The sequence below is a fragment of the Mus musculus genome, chromosome 4 (assembly GCF_000001635.26).
Source record: "Mus musculus strain C57BL/6J chromosome 4, GRCm38.p6 C57BL/6J".
NCBI lineage: Eukaryota > Metazoa > Chordata > Mammalia > Rodentia > Muridae > Mus > Mus musculus.
Window position 1 is genome coordinate 22,410,683 of NC_000070.6, and position 20,398 is coordinate 22,431,080.

Below are 20,398 nucleotides of genomic sequence, written 5' to 3' on the forward strand. Positions count from 1 at the left end.
GATAGTGTGTCACAGCAGATAGCATGGTTCTCTGGATCTACAATCTCTCTGTCCCCTCTTCTATGATATTCAGTGAACCATAGATATAGGTATGTTGCAGATGTATCAGTTGGGTTGGGTACCCCTAAGATTAGTTATTCTTTGCATTTTGACCAGTTATTGATTTCTATAATAGATCCAATCTGCTGCAGAAGAAAACATATTTGATGAGGGATAAGAGCTACTACTATTTGTGAATATAAGGATAAGTATTTAAAATGCACTTAGAAAATATACTGGCTTAAGAGAATGGCACTATAAAGTTCTTCTCCACAATCCGGGACCTCATCAGCCATGGGCACTTGGCTAGGTAAATAATAATATTTTGTGATATCTCAATAAAAAGGAAAGAAATGCTTTCAGAAGAAGATATAGTCTTTTGACCAGAGTATCTTAGCTGGGCATCACTTAGATTAGTGGTTCTCAACTTGTGGGCCCCACAAAAGAGGAAGGCAGCCGTGGACTGAGGCTGAGAAGGAGCCTTCACATGTTGTTGCTAGAATATGGTATTCTATCTTGAGTCCTTCGCAGTCAGGTACCTTGGGTCCAGGAGAATAATGCACGTTGTGGTTTTTGCCTGATTGCATTTTGTTTTTCTCTCTGTTCACGACTCTTTTCACTACATTGTCATTTACTCCTTTACTTTTATTGTACCAATAGTCATGTGATCTACATGAATATTTAATTATATATTTATAATTTGGCGCTGCGTTTTGAAACCTATAGGGGCCAATACTGGGCCATTTGATTCTGAAGCTGCTGATTTTATGTAAGTTTTAGGTAGAATGTAGAAGAACTCTTTCTTTTCTGAACATATATTATACTAGATAACATTTTCTCAGAGTACAGTTTGATCATTATGCATGGTTCCAGTCACTCCTTAACTTACTGTTTCTCATAATAATTTGACTAGAGTTTGAAAATTATAAACTCATTTAAAAGAGAACATGATGCCTTGCATTTTTAAAGCTACTACTTAAATTATTTTAAGTTATATGTGCATCCATTAAGTAGGTTTTACAGAAGCATCCAGTAGAATTTATGGACTTAGAGTCCTAAAGGATACTTAGAGCCTTAAAGTGAGTTTTAGAAAACATTTACTGGACAGATGTTATACAGACACTAAGAGAACACAAATGCCAGCCCAGGCTAATATACCCGGCCAAACTCTCAATTACCATAGATGGAGAAACCAAAGTATTCCACGACAAATCCAAATTCACACAATATCTTTCCATGAATCCAGCCCTTCAAAGGATAATAACAGAAAAGAAGCAATACAAGGACTGAAATCACGCCCTAGAACAAGCAAGAAAGTAATCCCTCAACAAACCAAAAAGAAGACAGCCACAAGAACAGAATGCCAACTCTAACAACAAAAATAAAAGGAAGCAACAATTACTTTTCCTTAATATCTCTCAATATCAATGGACTCAATTCCCCAATAAAAAGACATAGACTAACAGACTGGCTGCACAAACAGGACCCAACATTCTGCTGCTTACAGGAAACCCATCTCAGGGAAAAAGACAGACACTACCTCAGAGTGAAAGGCTAGAAAACAATTTTCCAAGCAAATGGTCTGAAGAAACAAGCTGGGGTAGCCATTCTAATATCGGATAAAATCGATTTCCAACCCAAAGTTATCAAAAAAGACAAGGAGGGACACTTCATACTCATCAAAGGTAAAATCCTCCAAGAGGAACTCTCAATTCTGAATATCTACGCTCCAAATGCAATGGCAGCCACATTCATGAAAGACACTTTAGTAAAGCTCAAAGCACACATTGCACCTCACACAATAATAGTGGGAGACTTCAACACACCACTTTCATCAATGGACAGATCGTGGAAACAGAAACTAAACAGGGACACAGTGAAACTAACAGAAGTTATGAAACAAATGGACCTGACAGATATCTACAGAACATTTTATCCTAAAACAAAAGTATATACCTTCTTCTCAGCACCTCACGGGACCCTCTCCAAAATTGACCATATAGTTGGTCACAAAACAGGCCTCAACAGATACAAAAATATTGAAATTGTCCCATGTATCCTATCAGACCACCATGGCCTAAGACTGATCTTCAATAACAACATAAATAATGGAAAGCCAACATTCACATGGAAACTGAACAAGACTCTTCTCAATGATACCTTGATCAAGGAAGGAATAAAGAAAGAAATTAAAGACTTTTTAGAGTTTAATGAAAATGAAGCCACAACGTACCCAAACCTATGGGACACAATGAAAGCATTTCTAAGAGGGAAACTCATAGCTCTGAGTGCCTCCAAGAAGAAACTAGAGAGAGCACATACTAGCAGCTTGACAACACATCTAAAAGCTCTAGAAAAAAAGGAAGCAAATTCACCCAAGAGGAGTAGACGGCAGGAAATAATCAAACTCAGGGGTGAAATCAACCAAGTGGAAACAAGAAGAACTATTCAAAGAATTAACCAAACGAGGAGTTGGTTCTTTGAGAAAATCAACAAGATAGATAAACCCTTAGCTAGACTCACTAAAGGGCACAGGGACAAAATCCTAATTAATAAAATCAGAAATGAAAAGGGAGACATAGCAACAGATCCTGAAGAAATCCAAAACACCATCAGATCCTTCTACAAAATTTATACTCAACAAAACTGGAAAACCTGGACGAAATGGACAAATTTCTGGACAGATACCAGGTACCAAAGTTGAGTCAGGATCAAGTTGACCATCTAAACAGTCCCATATCACCTAAAGAAATAGAAGCAGTTATTAATAGTCTCCCAGCCAAAAAAAGCCCAGGAACAGACGGGTTTAGTGCAGAGTTCTATCAGACCTTCAAAGAAGATCTAATTCCAGTTCTGCACAAACTGTTTCACAAAATAGAAGTAGAAGGTACTCTACCCAACTCATTTTATGAAGCCACAATTACTCTGATACCTAAACCACAGAAAGACCCAAAAAAGATAGAGAACTTCAGACCAATTTCTCTTATGAATATCAATGCAAAAATCCTCAATAAAATTCTTGCTAACCAAATCCAAGAACACAGTAAAGCAATCATCCATCCTGACCAAGTAGGTTTTATTCCAGGGATGCAGGGATGGTTTAATATACGAAAATCCATCAATGTAATCCATTATATAAACAAACTCAAAGACAAAAACCACATGATCATCTCGTTAGATGCAGAAAAAGCATTTGACAAGATTCAACACCCTTTCATGATAAAAGTTTTGGAAAGATCAGGAATTCAAGGTCCATACCTAAACATGATAAAAGCAATCTACAGCAAACCAGTAGCCAACATCAAAGTAAATGGTGAGAAGCTGGAAGCAATCCCACTAAAATCAGGGACTAGACAAGGCTGCCCACTTTCTCCCTACCTTTTCAACATAGTACTTGAAGTATTAGCCAGAGCAATTCGACAACAAAAGGAGATCAAGGGGATACAAATTGGAAAATAGGAAGTCAAAATATCACTTTTTGCAGATGATATGATAGTATATATAAGTGACCCTAAAAATTCTACCAGAGAACTCCTAAACCTGATAAACAGCTTCGGTGAAGTAGCTGGATATAAAATAAACTCAAACAAGTCAATGGCCTTTCTCTATACAAGGAATAAACAGGCTGAGAAAGAAATTAGGGAAACAACACCCTTCTCAATAGTCACAAATAATATAAAATATCTTGGCGTGACTCTAACTAAGGAAGTGAAAGATCTGTATGATAAAAACTTCAAATCTCTGAAGAAAGAAATTAAAGAAGATCTCAGAAGATGGAAAGATCTCCCATGCTCCTGGATTGGCAGGATCAACATTGTAAAAATGGCTATCTTGCCAAAAGCAATCTACAGATTCAATGCAATCCCCATCAAAATTCCAACTCAATTCTTCAACGAATTAGAAGGAGCAATTAGCAAATTCATCTGGAATAACAAAAAACCTAGGATTGCAAAAAGTCTTCTCAAGGATAAAAGAACCTCTGGTGGAATCACCATGCCTGACCTAAAGCTTTACTACAGAGCAATTGTGATAAAAACTGCATGGTACTGGTATAGAGACAGACAAGTAGACCAATGGAATAGAATTGAAGACCCAGAAATGAACCCACACACCTATGGTCACTTGATCTTCCACAAGGGAGCTAAAACCATCCAGTGGAAGAAAGACAGCATTTTCAACAATTGGTGCTGGCACAACTGGTTGTTATCATGTAGAAGAATGCAAATCGATCCATACTTATCTCCTTGTACTAAGGTCAAATCTAAGTGGATCAAGGAACTTCACATAAAACCAGAGACACTGAAACTTATAGAGGAGAAAGTGGGGAAAAGCCTTGAAGATATGGGCACAGGGGAAAAATTCCTGAACAGAACAGCAATGGCTTGTGCTGTAAGATCGAGAATTGACAAATGGGACCTAATGAAACTCCAAAGTTTCTGCAAGGGAAAAGACACCGTCAATAAGACAAAAAGACCACCAACAGATTGGGAAAGGATCTTTACCTATCCTAAAACAGATAGGGGACTAATATCCAACATATATAAAGAACTCAAGAAGGTGGACTTCAGAAAATCAAATAACCCCATTAAAAAATGGGGCTCAGAACTGAACAAAGAATTCTCACCTGAGGAATACCGAATGGCAGAGAAGCACCTGAAAAAATGTTCAACATCCTTAATCATCAGGGAAATGCAAATCAAAACAACCCTGAGATTCCACCTCACACCAGTCAGAATGGCTAAGATCAAAAATTCAGGTGACAGGAGATGCTGGCGAGGATGTGGAGAAAGAGGAACACTCCTCCATTGTTGGTGGGGTTGCAGGCTTGTACAACCACTCTGGAAATCAGTCTGGTGGTTCCTCAGTAAATTGGACATAGTACTACCGGAGGATCCAGCAATACCTCTCCTGGGCATATATCCAGAAGATGCCCCAACTGGTAAGAAGGACACATGCTCCACTATGTTCATAGCAGCCTTATTTATAATAGCCAGAAGCTGGAAAGAACCCAGATGCCCCTCAACAGAGGAATGGATACAGAAAATGTGGTACATCTACACAATGGAGTACTACTCAGCTATTAAAAACAATGAATTTATGAAATTCCTAGCCAAATGGATGGACCTGGAGGGCATCATCCTGAGTGAGGTAACACAATCACAAAGGAACTCACACAATATGTACTCACTGACAAGTGGATATTAGCCCCAAACCTAGGATTCCCAAGATATAAGTTACAATTTGCTAAACCCATGAAACTCAAGAAGAATGAAGACTGAAGTGTGGACACTATGTCCCTCCTTAGAATGGGGAACAAAACACCCATGGAAGGAGTTACAGAGACAAAGTTTGGAGCTGAGATGAAAGGATGGACCATGTAGAGACTGCCATATCCAGGAATCCACCCCATAATCAGCATCCAAATGCTGACACCATTGCATACACTAGCAAGATTTTATTGAAAGGACCCAGATGTAGCTGTCTCTTGTGAGACTCTGCCGGGGCCTAGCAAACACAGAAGTGGATGCTCACAGTCAGCTAATGGATGGATCACAGGGCTCCCAATGGAGGAGCTAGAGAAAGAACCCAAGGAGCTAAAGGGATCTGCAACCCTATAGGTGGAACAACATTATGAACTAACCAGTACCCCGGAGCTCTTGACTCTAGCTGCATATGCATCAAAAGATGGCCTAGTCGGCCATCACTGGAAAGAGAGGCCCATTGGACACGCAAACTTTATATGCCCCAGTACAGGGGAACGCCAGGGCCAAAAAGGGGGAGTGGGTGGGTAGTGGAGTGGGGGTGGGTGGGTATGGGGGACTTTTGATATAGCATTGGAAATGTAAATGAGCTAAATACCTAATAAAAAATGGAAAAAAAAAGAAAACATTTCACCTTTGACTGTTGAATGTCTTTTTTTATTAGTACTCTTTATGTACTTTGATTCACCTGTTGGTATACTGTAGATATACAGAAATGTTGCATGCAGTCACTAGTGTAGAATTATTTCCAGAGGGTAAATATTTTAGATCAGTGGTTCTCATCCTTCCAGATGCTGAGAACCATGAATATAGTTCCTCATGATGTAGTGACCTGCAACACAGAATTATTTTCATTGCTACTTTATAACTGTAATTTTGCTAGTGTTATGAGTAATAATGCAAGTATCTGTGTTTTCCAATAGTCTTAGGTGACCCCTTTGAAATGGTTGTTTAACTTCCCAAAGGGCTCACACCCCACAAGCTGAGAATCGTTGTATTAGATACTGTAGGTCATGTGTTCTCCAGCACAGACAATTAACTCTATTGCTGAAATGCAATAACATCTATAAACAATGCTGAAATGACTCCTGTAGAATTTTATTTACAAAAACATCTAGCAAGATAGAGTTTTCCTGTTAGTTGTAGCTAACCAATGTCTACCCTACATGATTGAGTCTCCCAAAATCTGATCATCTTCTATATGAACAGTGAGTTTCCTTTCCTTGTTTCGACATTAGTCCAAGTTCTTTCATTCTAACTATATAGACAAAGACTGTTCTGCAATCATTGTTGATGTGTTTACTAGATGTAGAGAGATTGTAAACTGATACCATAGATATAGTCCCTTAACCTAGACCTGGCTTGTCACCACTTAGCTGTGAGGGGTGGGGGAAACATTGAAAATTGGGTCTTTTCCATTTGCACTTTGCTGTTGTATTCCAGCCTTTGGTTTATCTGCTTTGGGTCCTTGTTAGTCCCTTACAACATCTCCTTCTTTGTCATCATTCCTGTCCTTCTACATTGCAATCCTTTGATCTCACATCTCTCTTTCAGCAAAGATGAATGAGGTCCTTAAACAGGAAGCTTCTTTTGTTCTGATAGTTCCTTTTTAAAGTCAGGATAAAAATGATAGTTTTCTCAATTATTCATAACTTTTATAATTTCCAATTTAATGTGAACACTGGTTAAATTTTTGTAAAATATTTGCCAAAGTACATATATATTCAGACATGTTTTTTCTATATTTTAAAGTTACTTCAGACACTCAGTCCTAAATGGGATGTCTCCATCAAATTCCTCCCCTCAGAGTTCAGGGAACCTCTAGGAAGAAGTGGAAAGAGTGTAAGAACCAGAGGGGGTAGAGAGCACCAAGCAAACAAGGCCCTCTGAGTCAGCATGGGCAACGGCCCTATGACCTCACCAAGACTGAAGCAGCATTCACACGGCCTGTACCGAGACTTTGCATGTGTATCATGGTCTCCAGTCTAGTGCTTTTATAGGACTTCTGAGTGTGCAAGCGAGTGAGTCTCTGATTCTTGTACCTTCTCTTAGGTTCTCTTTGTTGTTGATGATGATTTATCCTGTCCTTCCTTGATGTGGTAGTTTTTGTTTTATCTTATTTTATTTTATTTTTTAAATGAATGAATAAGTGAAAACTACCCAGCAGAGTAAAACAGGTTAACAATTGAACTGTCATTTATCCCTGCTGTGAGCTGTGAAGTGGCACTGGGCACATCATCACATCATCGGTCCCCCCAGGGCAGGCCTCATGTTCAGGAGTACTTGGCCAGCAAACAGTGGACCACACAGGTGGTTTTTTTTTTTCTTTCTTTTTTTTTTTTTTCTGTGTGGTTTTATTTGGTTACAGTTTAGTGGGTTTTGATGGTTTTGTTTTGGTTTGGTTTTTTTTGAATATAGTTTTATTTTCTTGGTTAGTTTGGGGGTTTGTTTGTCTTTTGAGAAAGAAAGTTCATGGGTAGGGAGAGGGAGGGGATCTGGATTGGGGAAGGGAAAGAATATGATCAAAATATATTTAAACTTAAAGTTTGTTTTATATAATAAAAATATAATTTAAAAGGAGGGGAAATTTTGTTGAGATAAAGAATGTATTAAGATGTTTCTAGATTAAACTCTTGGTTCAAAAGTAAGTTGGGCCAGGTGAAGGGTTGTCTGGCTAAAAGCATTTAACTTAAGGGGCAAAGAGCACTTGCTGATCTTGCAGAGAGCCTAGGATTCGATGGCTCCCAACCCTCTGTAAACACAGTTTCAGGGCAGCCAATGCCCTCTTCTGGCTTCCACAAACACCAGGCACAGTTGTAGTGTACATCCATACATTCACATCAGCATTCATACACATAAAATAAAATAAATTAGCATAAACTAAGTGATAAATTGTTATTTTAATGAGTTAGGAAGATGTACTATTAGGCTTGTACGTTAAAGTTACAGTCTCTTCATGGAGCATCACCACCAACAAAGGATGGAAAGCTTGTAAGAGCCAGAGGTTGTGGAAGACTGCTATAAATCAGTATCTTCTGGTCACACAGAACCTTTGTATTCATGAACTCAGTCAATATGCTTCCCGCCAGAACCTGCCCAAGAGCAAGAAATAGTAAATCAGTATAGATGAAAAAGGGACTCAAAAGTCTCACTTCTAACTGAGGTACTAGTCACAGCTGGTGGCTGCTGTGGGAGGGCCAGTTTTGAGAATATGGCCCTATTTTGTAGCCATTTTCCAGTGGATGGTCTGCACACATATCATATAGGCAGGTAATTTGATTTAATGAATTCACCTCAGAGTTCATCTCAAACAATTCCAACAGAACATTGCTGTCCATCCTAGGTTTAGATACTCCAATCTGAGTGATGGTGGGTCCTCAGGCTGTTGAACGAGAGTCTTGGAGAAAGGATTCACGCCCATACAGATAAACCCAAAAGGACTATATTCTGTTATGGTCAGAACGGAGCTAAGGTTCCTGCTGGCTCTGCAGTGGGATCTTCACGCCTTTATTAGAAGTCCTGGTCCTAGGAAAAGATTTCTGGTCTTAGAGAGGAGCTGTCCAAGAGGGCCCCCAACGGAGGAGCTAGAGAAAGCACCCAAGGAGCTGAAGGGGTCTGCAACCCTATAGGTGGAACAACATTCTGAACTAACCAGTACCCCCAGAGCTTGTGTCTCTAGCTGCATATGTATCAGAAGATGGCCTAATCGGCCATCATTGGGAAGAGAGGACCCTTGGTCTTGCAAACTTTATATGCTCCAGTACAGGGGAACACCAGGGCCAAGAAATGGGAGTTGGTGGGTAGGGGAGCCGGGGCGGGGGTGGGGGGTGGGGAGGGCGGTCCGTCTGTATAGGGGACTTTTGGGATAGCATTTGAAATGTAAATGAAGAAAATATCTAATAAAAATTTGAAAAAAAAAAGAAATAAAATGTAGGAGTAAGGAGTGAGGTTCCAAGAAGTAAATGTAAACAGCTGTTAAAAACAAGCTGGAGCTGGGTATGGTGGTGCACAACTCCAGCACTGGGGAGGCAGAGACAGGCGGAGCTCTTTGAGGTTAGCCAGGTCTGCATAGCAAGTTCTAGGAGAGCCAGTACTACATGGTGAGATCCTGTCTCAAACAAAACCTAGAAATTAACAGAATGTAAGCAACAAGACTAAACAACAGAACTTGTGGAAATGAACTGATTTGAAGTCTAGGAGATAAATGATAACTTTTTGTGATTTTAAAATGAATAAATGAGACAAATTCTAAATTGTATACAAAGAATAAATTGCTGAATTAGCACCATTTGAAGAGTCTGTTCATTTATAGACACTGAACATCAGGTACTGCTATAAATTCATGTTTTTAATCCTCAAAGGGAACCCTGTACATTTAATAAATGTCATACTCTATCAATCGCTGTATTATATACATCATTATATATCAGTTGTTCCAAAACAAACTACATTTATTATCTCACTCAGGTCTATGACTCATGTGTCCCTCATGGTAGTTTTGGCTCTAAGGGAACCCAAAAAAGGCCTCAAGAGAGACTACAGCAGGTTGTCAACTGGGGTTCTGTTCATCTCAAAGCTGCCCGTGTCTGGAGAACCATCTTCCAGGCTCACTCCCTGGGAACCTGCAGAATTCTTTTTCAGACCGTGGGTCTCTCTCTTCCTTTTATTCTGTTCAAGCCTTAAACTGATTTGATGGCACATTAGGGAGGGCAGTCTGCTTCATCCACTTATTTAAGTGTTAGCCTAAGTGTGTAATATTTGATCAAATATCTGTGAACCCTGTGACTCAGTCATATCCCATCACCAGTCACCTCCACTGCACACAGTTTATTAATGAGTCACTCTGAAAACAAAGTCAGCTCTGTGCCTGGAAGGCTGCTGTCTGTGATAAATGTGGACGTATTTTTCAAACCACTACAAACACTGGTACTTGGGAGAGTCTAGTGTTTATTGAACAGAAGTTACAGAAGAAAGGAAGTAGGAGTGTCAGGGAAATAGGATTGAAAGTGAAAATTAGTATAGACAGTACGATCTTGTTAAAAAAGAAGCAATACATAGTGAAGACAAGTGTGATGTCATCGCACTGCTAGTTGGGTAATAGAGTGAAGCACTTCAAAGACCCTTTAAGTTAACTTGATGTGGCCTATCTAGTGTTCACATGCTAAAAATTACATAAGAGTGTCTTACAAGTATTATGTTATATTAGAAACAAGGTATAAAACCAAGATAAACTTTCGCTTAGCTTTAAAAAATACTCAGTGGGGTAATAGACTGAAATCTAGTATTTTCTAATGCTTTCTGTAATTCGTATTTTATTTGGCTTTAAGTGATTTTGCTTTGCAGGAAGTACTTCATTACCACAGTGCTATTGAGAATTATCTGGGGTTTAGTCAGACCTCCTCTCCTCCCTCAGCGATCCTTTTCCCTTTCTGAATACATATAAAATTTAATAATTTGTTAATAGCTTAATTTGTTACAAAAACAATTTAAGTGTATAAAAAGAAAGTTTGCTCTGCACATCACATTTGAATAGCTTTTTTCCTAAGAAGAGAAACTGGAATGCCTTTTTCTTTTTCTTTTTTTTTTTTTTTTTTTTTTTACATTTGTTGAGGACAGGCATGTCATGAGATGAATTGGCACGTTAAATGTATTTGTAGGAGCTTACAATATGGTTCCATGGCTAAGAGCACTTGATGCACAAGTATAAGGACTTAAGTTCAAACCTCTATACCTATGTAAACAGCAGAGAATGGCCTCATATACCTGGAAACGCAGCACTGGGGTAGAGCAAGGAGAATACAGGCAGATCCCAGGAGCTCCCTGGCCGGCCACTCTATGTGAAGTGACAAGCTTCCGTTCAGTGACAGACCCTGACTCAAAGCAGTAAGGTGGAGATAGAGAGAGAGGAAGAAAGTAGAAATCCTTCTCTGGCCTCTTTGTGTACATTTGTGTACACACACACACCTCTTTGTGTACATTTGTGTACACACACACGCGCACAAGCACGCAACTGAAAATGGTATTTTAGTTCTTGTGATTATACATCTGTCTAGCATACCTTTGGATGTTTAGTGGTCAGACATTTTTATTGCAGAGGATAGATGGGATTAAATGGCAGAAACATGACTAGAAAGTGCATGTGAGATATGGTTCCGTCAGCATCTGCTACTGACAGGTGCTCAATGGTTGTTGGTATCTTTGTCAGCAAAGAGAATCCTTTGACATTAAAGTCACCAGCCCAGCCCTGATTTGGGGTGACTCTATTGGCAGTTCCATCAGACTGCAGCTGATCAGTGAATGTCAGAGCTGCTGCTGCTCTTCAGAAGTGTCACCAGCCCCCTGGGGTTGCTCCCCCCTCCCTGTCACTCTTGCTTGTACACTCTCTCTCTAGTTCTAGCTCTCGATCTCTCCCCCATTGCTCTTAAGCAGACTCCAAATGCTTACCTGAGAAATAAACTGATAGGCCGTGGGGAATACAGATGTCTTTAGACTATGTAAAACCGTACTAAGTGATGACTTACATGGAGACTGCTAATGATTACCTTGAAACCAAGCCAGTCAATGGTGGGAGCACCTGGGGACTCATTAAATGGCATTTGTGGACTCTGTAACCTAGGTTTTCAGCTGTATTTCAGGAAAAGCAGTGACAGCCTTTAATGTCTAATTGACCCCTTCTCTTTGTTTCTCGTTCATTCACTTGCCGCCTTTGCCTCTGATGTGCTCCCTGATGGCAGCAAACAGCACTACTGAGCATTTTGAACTTCTGTGCAGAGCTTCAGCACCTCAGCCTGGGCAGCTGTGTGATGGTAAGCACTTGAAAAGTCTTCACACTCAATGGCTTGCTTCTCTTTGTCCCCATGGGTGAGCTTTACCCGACCCACCCCACCACATTCATATCCGTATACTTTTGCCCAACATTCAAACATTTTTTTCCCTTAAATTGGAGGGTGTCTTTGAAGGACTTACCTTTACCATAAAACAAGGGAGCACCGTGTCTCCAGCTGGTTTGCTGTTGGGCAGATATCACACCCAGATATCAGTGGTTTAGTGAGATATTCACAAAACTCCATTTCAGTCCTGAGATTAATTCTCAGAAATATGGTAGAACGTAGGTGTGTGATTACTGTGGGTTTTTTTACTCCTTTGTCAGGCACAATAGAAAGATCAATGCCCTGTATTGGGACTCAGCTGTGTTTTATTTGTTCTTTTTAAAGTTTTACTATTCTGTGAAGTCCAGATGCTGGATTCTTAGGTTAGAAAACATCTCTAAGCCTTAAACTTCTATATGTCTATAGAAGAGGTAATGAGAAGAGTAAAACGTGTTTCATCTAAACTAAATAATTCCATGGTCTATGGGTTATTCTAAGACTTAAGGACAGTTGAACTGTTGGGACCTGTGTGTGCACACCTACACATGCACAGAAGTGAGTCTTCCTATGGAGCAATCCATTATTATATCCTCCGGTACCTACAACCAAAGCACATGTAAGAGATTTCCAGACCTGTCCAACATTGCAACCACTTAGTAGTGGGCCCTAAATGAGAACAGTCAGAGAAATCTGGTATTCTAGTTTTAGATCCTAATTGGACATCTTTATAGTTTACCATTTGGTTCAAATATGTCCAGAAATTTACAGTATAGCCTAGAGAAACCTTTTATAGGGGATGTATGTAAGGTATTTCCACCTCTTGTGTTCTGTAGTCCCAGTGCTTAGGTCCTATAAAGTGCAAGCATGGACCCAAACAGTTCCAGTTTCCTGGGTCAGTCTTGGGAACCTACTAGATTCATGTACTTCAAGTCCAATTCCTACGTTTGTAAGCAACCTTGTAGTCTTCTTTGGAGCCCTCTAGTAGCTCTTCTAAAGGATCCCAGTGGCCCTCGATGGCAGTTTCTATGACAACAGACCAGCTGCTTGACTACATATTGCTTGCCTGCCCCACTAAGGTTAGTAAGTGCCCTATTTAATTTTACTCAAAATATTCTATTGTTTGTTATTACCACCCTACTCTTAAATTGCAACATCTTTTTCTGGGAAATCAGGCCTCTGGCCACAGCTTGAGTTGGAATTTGTGTGTGTGTGTATACGTACACACATACATACATACATACATACATACATACATACATACATACATACTCATAGTTAAAATTACATGTATTTTTTTCCATTGTTTATTAGGTATTTAGCTCATTTACATTTCCAATGCTATACCAAAAGTCCCCCATACCCACCCACCCCCACTCCCCTACCCACCTACTCCCCCTTTTTGGCCCTGGCGTTCCCCTGTACTGGGGCATATAAAGTTTGCATGTCCAATGGGCCTCTCTTTCCAGTGATGGCCGACTAGGCCATCTTTTGATACATAATTACATGTATTTTAATTCAGTGTTTCCAAAGTTGATCTGTGGAAAATTAGCCCTGAAGAATTTTCAATTACAAAAGAGTTTACATATGAGAATAGAGCAGGGATTCCTAATCAAAATGACACTAGTGTCCTCCCTATAAAGAAATTATTTGCCTTTGCTTAACTCTTGCTTCCCAGTCTTCCTTAACAGTGAAGTCACATTCCTGTATTACAGCTATTAAAATGTAGCTCACTATGGGAAACAGAGCTGTCAGTAAAGTGTTTTAAAGTGAAGTGTGTGGCTACCAGTAAGTTGCTACTACACTGATCTGCACGACTAATGCACCTAGGACCTCTTCCAGGTGCTAGCATTCTTTGTAAATTGTTTTATTCCTTTAATTGGTGAAGAGAATAAAACAGTTATTTTTGAATGGATGGATGGTTCTTTAATTTAAACTTTTGGGGGGTTGTTTTGTTTTTAGAACACAAGTCTGCTTTTGCTTAAAAGTTTAGTTTAAATCTCAGCCATTACAGTATCACATGAACTCATGTCCAGCAGCCTTGGCAGGAAAATTGTTTCTGAATTTGGCAGCAGCAACTGTACCCATTTCCTGACTACTTTGGTTTTGCTTGGTTTGCCACCAGGCTTTTCTGCTGTTGCTGCTGTTCCTGTACATGAGCGCACCCCTTCCCCAAGGAGTGTTCAGCTCCATTTCAAGCATAAGCCACATTAGCTCTAAGAAGAGTTGTATGCCTCCTTTCCCTTTGGAAGTGTGCCTATAGCCAGCACCACACATGACCCTGCCTTGTAGACGCCATGTTCCCTCCAGAGGTTCTGGGACACCATCCATATTCATCCAACTTAAAGTGTTGTTATCTATCATAATCGGAAATGGCAGCCATGTAGGTAGTAAAGCCCCAGAGTAATATGAAGCTTGCTTTGATAATTCATTAATAATTTAATAATTCAGTCTTTTGTCTTGAAAATATTATCAAGTTTGTAAGCAAACATACCAATTAAAATTAAGTTAAAACCTACCAGTGACTATTTCTACAAGGTTGTTTATTTCTCTAATCTATAAATGGACTGTAGGAGGTGAACAATCCAGGCTGGTTTGTGAATGGGACTCCACATTCCGCTGAGAGGTCTAGACTCTGCTCTTGAAGACTGTATGTTCACACATTGGAGCTCAAGGTTAGGACTAGAGCTCTGGTCATCTCGTTCCCATGTCAAACTGTAGACTGGGCAAAGGCACAGTACCCTTCCTCCCTTCAGGATTCTTTCTAGAAGTATCGGTCCTTTGCAGACTTATTTCCTAACTATCCAGAACTTAGTCATATGGCTCACTTTGTAGCATGGGAAGGTAAGAAATATAGTCTATATTCGGAGTCATCATGGGAGCCATTTAAATTAGGAGTAAAAGTAAAAACCTGAATGAGTGTAGTTCTGCCTTTACTCTCTACCTAGTCAGGCCCATGATGAGGAACAAGTGTGTAGGAAGAGAACATATGTAATGCCCTGAACACTCTACATTCATAACTAGCTTCTACTGCTATGCTGTCAAGTCTGGTAGCTGATGGCCAGTTGGAAATATACTAGTTTCTATTTTGTATGATGTAAATACAACATACAAGCCAACTTTTGAAAGCTTAGTATGAAAAATGTAAAATATTGTAATAACTTGATATTGGTAACATGTTGAAATGGTAGTGTTGTTACAACTAGAGAAGATATTTTGTTAACATTGATTTTGTTTCTTTATGCAATTTAATGGGTAAGTAAGCAGAGTCCATGAGTTCTTTGCACTATTTGGTGTTTCTTGAAGTAATTTAAAGTTGTCTGGAACCCGCTTGCATTTCCTTAGGTGTTCGGTTAATTGTTAGCCTCTAGTCAAGCTCTCTTCTTTATGGTAGGTCCTTGGTTACTAAGTGCTTATCTGTATCATGAAGTAAGTCCTGGAGACTTTAGTCCTTAACACTGGTTAGCATATGATAGTCTAAAGTCCTTTTGTATTGTATGTTTAGTCTATAAATTCATACTTAACCCCAAACTATTATCCTAACTAGTAGTTACAGCATTTCCACACAGTTTTAGAGACTACCAAAACATATATCTTTGCCAGGGAAAGATAAAATAACCAGCTAAGTACATTAATCATACAAAAGAAACTGGACGCTGCCAACAGGTAGCTGTGGCAGTGTTAAAACAGTAGGCAGAAGTACTCATCAGATTGTTCTTGAGGGGCTCAGGGTGGCTTTGGAATTTAATTCATTAATATTCTATCCAGTTCTATTACATGGATCTTATGTGATTTTTTTGCTTTGTGTGTATAAGTGTGCATTTGTATGTGAAAATGTACATGCACATACATGTGTAGACAGAGGTCATTGTCACCCAGATGTTAATGTGGATATCTTCAATAGCACTTTTCTGTATTTTTGAGGCAGGGTTTCTCACTGAACCCAAAATTCACCAATTTGGCTAAACTCTCTGGCCATGGAGCCCCAGTTGTAGCCCTGTATCTCTCAGTGCTCTGATCACAGGTGCTTGTGACCACCCCGGGTTCTCCATGGGTGCTGGGGATGATACTCAGGTCCTCCCATGCACACGACAAGCTCCCCACTAGATGAGTGATCTGCTTAGCTCTTTACTCTCACCTTTTATGAAGCACCGAGAGCTTTGGGATGGGTAAGCAAATGTGCATTAACCAGGACATGGGTGTGTCTCTTTGAAAGCAGCAATAAGAAATGATTAAGAATGTTCTAGGCAATTTATCTTTCTGTCTGTGACATGTAGAACTTGGAACTATTTGCTTTCCAGATTGAAGATTATGATGTGATAGCCAGCATGATAGGAGCCAAGTGTAAAAACCTGCGGACTTTGGATCTGTGGAGATGCAAGAATATCACCGAGAATGGGATAGCAGAGTTGGCTTCTGGCTGTGTTCTTCTTGAGGAACTTGACCTTGGCTGGTGCCCCACCCTTCAGAGCAGCACTGGGTGCTTTGTCAGACTGGCACGCCAGCTCCCAAACTTGCAGAAACTCTTTCTTACAGCTAACAGGTCTGTGTGTGACACAGACATAGAAGAACTGGCATCTAATTGTACCAGATTACAGCAACTGGACATATTAGGTAAGAGTAGAATATATAAATAGTTTTGTAAGAGTAGAATATATAAAGATTTTTAAGTTTGCATACAAAATGATGGCGTTTTAATGGGATTTTTATATCTAAATATCATTTTACTTTATTCTTACTCATCCCCCTTTCTTTTCTTCCACTACACCAGAGCCACCTTCCTGGGCTCTACTTTCTCCCAAGTAAGACCTGCTTTTGCTTTCATGTCAAATGTATTCCATTACTCTTCCCGCTCTATACTCCCGTAATGTTTCTTCTCCTCTCCCCACAGTCTCCTTTCTACTATCAGAGGAATCCTTAATTAAGCATGCACACATATGTATGAATGTAAATCAAGAATACACATGTGAGAGAGAACCTGTGGTATTTGCCTCTTGTAGTCTGGTTTATTTTACTTAGCATAATTATCTTGAGAGGGTTTGTGCAAATGTGTATGCATTTTCATGCAAATGTGATGGTTTCATACTTTCTTCATAGCTGCATAAAATTGCATTCATATATTTACCAGGATTTTCATTTCTTCATGCCTTGGTCCATTGCTGGACATCTAGGCTGGTTGCTGTCACTGCTGTGAACAGTGCATCAATAAACATGGATATGAACATATCTCTGTTGCGTGTTGACCTAAGTCCTTCAGGAGTAGTGTGGTGGAGTCTTTTCAGAGCCTCAGTGGCTGTACCAGTTTATGCTCTCATCCATACAGTATAAGGGCTCCTCTTTCCTCATAACCAACATTGGCTGGCACGTGTTGTCATTTGTTTGCTTGCTGAAAGCCATTCTTCCCGAGTCAGGGGTTGGGTGGGTAAGCTTAAAGTAGTTGTCTTCTGTGTTTCCTTGGTGGTTAAAGATGTTGAACACCTTTTCAGATAATTGTACTTCTTCTTTTGAGACTATCTGCTTAGTGCATTAGCCAACTAGATGGCTTCTTCTGGTGTTGATTATTTCCTTATATAGGTTCCAGCCTCCTTTCCAATGTACAGTTGGCAAAGATTTTTATCTTCCCATTCTGTAAGCTGTCTCTATTCTAGTGATTATTTCCTCTGTTACGCTGAAGTTTTTAAATTTCATGTAATCCTATCTGGAATAGATATCTTAGAATCCAAATATATCTTGGGGTTGTTTTCTGTATTGGATATTGGAGTCTTTTTCAAAAAGTCCTTGCCTATACCTACATTTTAAAGTGTTTTCCCTGTGTTTTCTTCTGGCACGCTCAGAAGTCTTCCTTTAAGGTCTTTGATCCATTTTGAATTGATTATTGTGGAGGAAAAGAGATGGGGATCTAGTTTCATTTCTTCTATAGGTGAGCAGCGAGTTTTCCTAGAACCATTTATTGAAGAGGGTTCTTTCTAATATGTGTTATTGGCAATTGTTGCAACTGTGTTCATCAGAAAAATTGTTCTGTAGGGCTTTTGTTGTTGCTGTGACCTTATCCAGTTTAAATAACAGGGTAACAGTGGCTGTATATAGTGAGTCTGATAGCTTTCCTTTCTTTTCCATGTTGTAGAGCATTTGGAGGAGTGTTTGTCTTTATCATTTCCTTAAGGGTTTGGTTGAATTTAGTGGTGAATCCATCTGGTATTGGCCTGCCTTTCTGGGAAGACTTTTTTTCTTCTTATTAATGTCTCAATTGTATTTCTTGTTATGGATCTAAGTTGCTTACACACTCTTGATTTAATTCTGCTACATCACCTACACATTCTTCTAGATCTTTCTTTTCTCAAACATTTTCTAGGCATTTCCTAGTGTTATTGGTTTTCACTGGAATTACTCCTACCTCTGTTTTCATCTTTGATTTCATGTATTGTTATTTTAGTTTCCATTAATTTGTATCTTGATCTCCCCTCTTTTTTGCTACCTAGTGTTTTTGAATGAATCTTCCAAGGCATCAATAGGTAAATTGTTTGAGGGATTTTTTTTAATGTAAAAAAAAATATTTAAGCTTTCCTCTTAGAACTACCTGAACTGTTTTTCTAGATTCTGGTATGTTGTGCTTTAAATTTCATTTGATTATAGGAATTTTAAAAAATCGACTCTATTTATCACTCAAAAATGTTCAGTCCCCAAGAATTTCTATAGTTTTTCTTCGTGTTGATTCTAGTTTTATTCCACTGTGATGAAATGGAAAGTTATTTCAAGTCCTATGTGTTTGTTAATATTTTCTTTGTGGTCCAAAATGTGACTACCTCTAGATTGTTCCATAGGCGGATGAGAAGACTGTGTTCCATTGGAACAGTGTAGATAAACTGCTTAATCAAATTTTCAAGTAGTTTAAGTCTGAAACTGCATTGTTGATTTTTACTTTGTCCTAACTAAGATGACAAGAGATATGAAAGTCTCCTAGTATTATTTTATTGTACCCACCATACTTATGCTCCTTAGTGCTCAGTTTCTGAAATCACAGCTTCCAAAATTTAGTGTATATATACATACATACATACATACATACATACATACATACATACATACATATACATTTTATTGGTATTAATTTTCATAGTTTCTAATATGTATTGGCCTTCATTATCTATTCTGCCTAGCTTTGGTTTAAAGTCTACTTTATTAGATATTAGAACATTTAAGCCAGCTTGGTTTTGGATTCTTTTTGCTTGATAGATTGACTTCTGTACTTTGACTCTTGGTCTGTGGGTGTCTTTACCAGTGAGGTATGTGTCTTGAATACAACAGAAAAAGGAAGCTAATGTTTTAGTGTGGTCATCTAGCCAGTCTCTTCATTGGTGAGTTAAGACAGGTTACCCTTAAGGTTATTTGTGAGAGATGCTTACTAATTCTTGATTGCTTACTTATTATTTGTAGTAAGTAATTAGTAATTTAATACATTAATTTTACTACTTAATTTTATTAGTTGTCTTCTGCATTGTTGGGTTACTATTTCTTCTTTTCTCTCTATTAGTATTAAGGTTGTTGTTGTTCCTGTTGGATATGATGGATTTCTTCCATACATTTGTTAAAAAGCCTTGACTTAAAACCTAATTGTAGACCTTTTGCAAAGAAGCCAAGTCAATTTGCAGTAAATATTTGTCCTGATAATACTGCTTGGTAGAAAGTATAAGATACATTGACAGAGAGAGAGAGAGAGACAGAGAGACAGAGAGAAATGGTGAGTTTCTCAGTGCAGCAACATAATCTCATAATTGAACTTTCCAAAAGCTTTATGTACTCTAAATAATTAACAAGTTTTTGTACAGTCAGATTTGTACGACTCATGTTATCCATTTTTATTAAAGATAGAAAATAAATACATTTGTAAAATGAATTCAACTTGGATTTTTAAATTTTTTATTGTTAAACTCTGAATTTAAAAAAACAAAAACAAAAAAACCTTAAATCACTGCCCCTGGCAATTCTAGATTTTAGGAGTTGTTCTTCCACAAGGCAGCACTGTTGAGAATTGTTCAGAATCCTGGAATTCCATTTACCTTCACTGCATTTGTTCACAAGGAATCCATGCCAGAGGCACCAGCAGTGTGGCCACTGGTATTATTTTGCCCACACATCATGATAGAGTATATGAACTCAGCACTTGAACTGTCTTTTGCAATATGTCAGTGCTGATAAAAATGAGTCTCCAAAGTGCTTGCATATACTTTTCTC

At 38.8% G+C, this 20,398-nt stretch overlaps 1 protein-coding gene across 8 annotated transcripts in view; it reads left to right on the forward strand.

The window, feature by feature from the left end:
* The window catches only part of Fbxl4 (F-box and leucine-rich repeat protein 4), a 76,566-nt gene that overhangs the window by 53,157 nt on the left and 3,011 nt on the right, over nucleotides 1-20,398 (forward strand). For 5 of the 8 annotated variants that reach the window (NR_104379.1, NR_104380.1, XM_006537953.3 and 2 more), the window contains exons 7-8: nucleotides 12,035-12,106; nucleotides 16,468-16,780. Coding sequence is in view for 3 of the 8 variants with exons in the window: in XM_006537953.3 (XP_006538016.1) it covers nucleotides 12,035-12,106; nucleotides 16,468-16,780 (385 nt within the window). In the remaining 5 variants the exon portion in view is untranslated. The other 3 variants (XR_390324.3, XR_881066.3, NR_104378.1) reach the window with 3 other exon arrangements.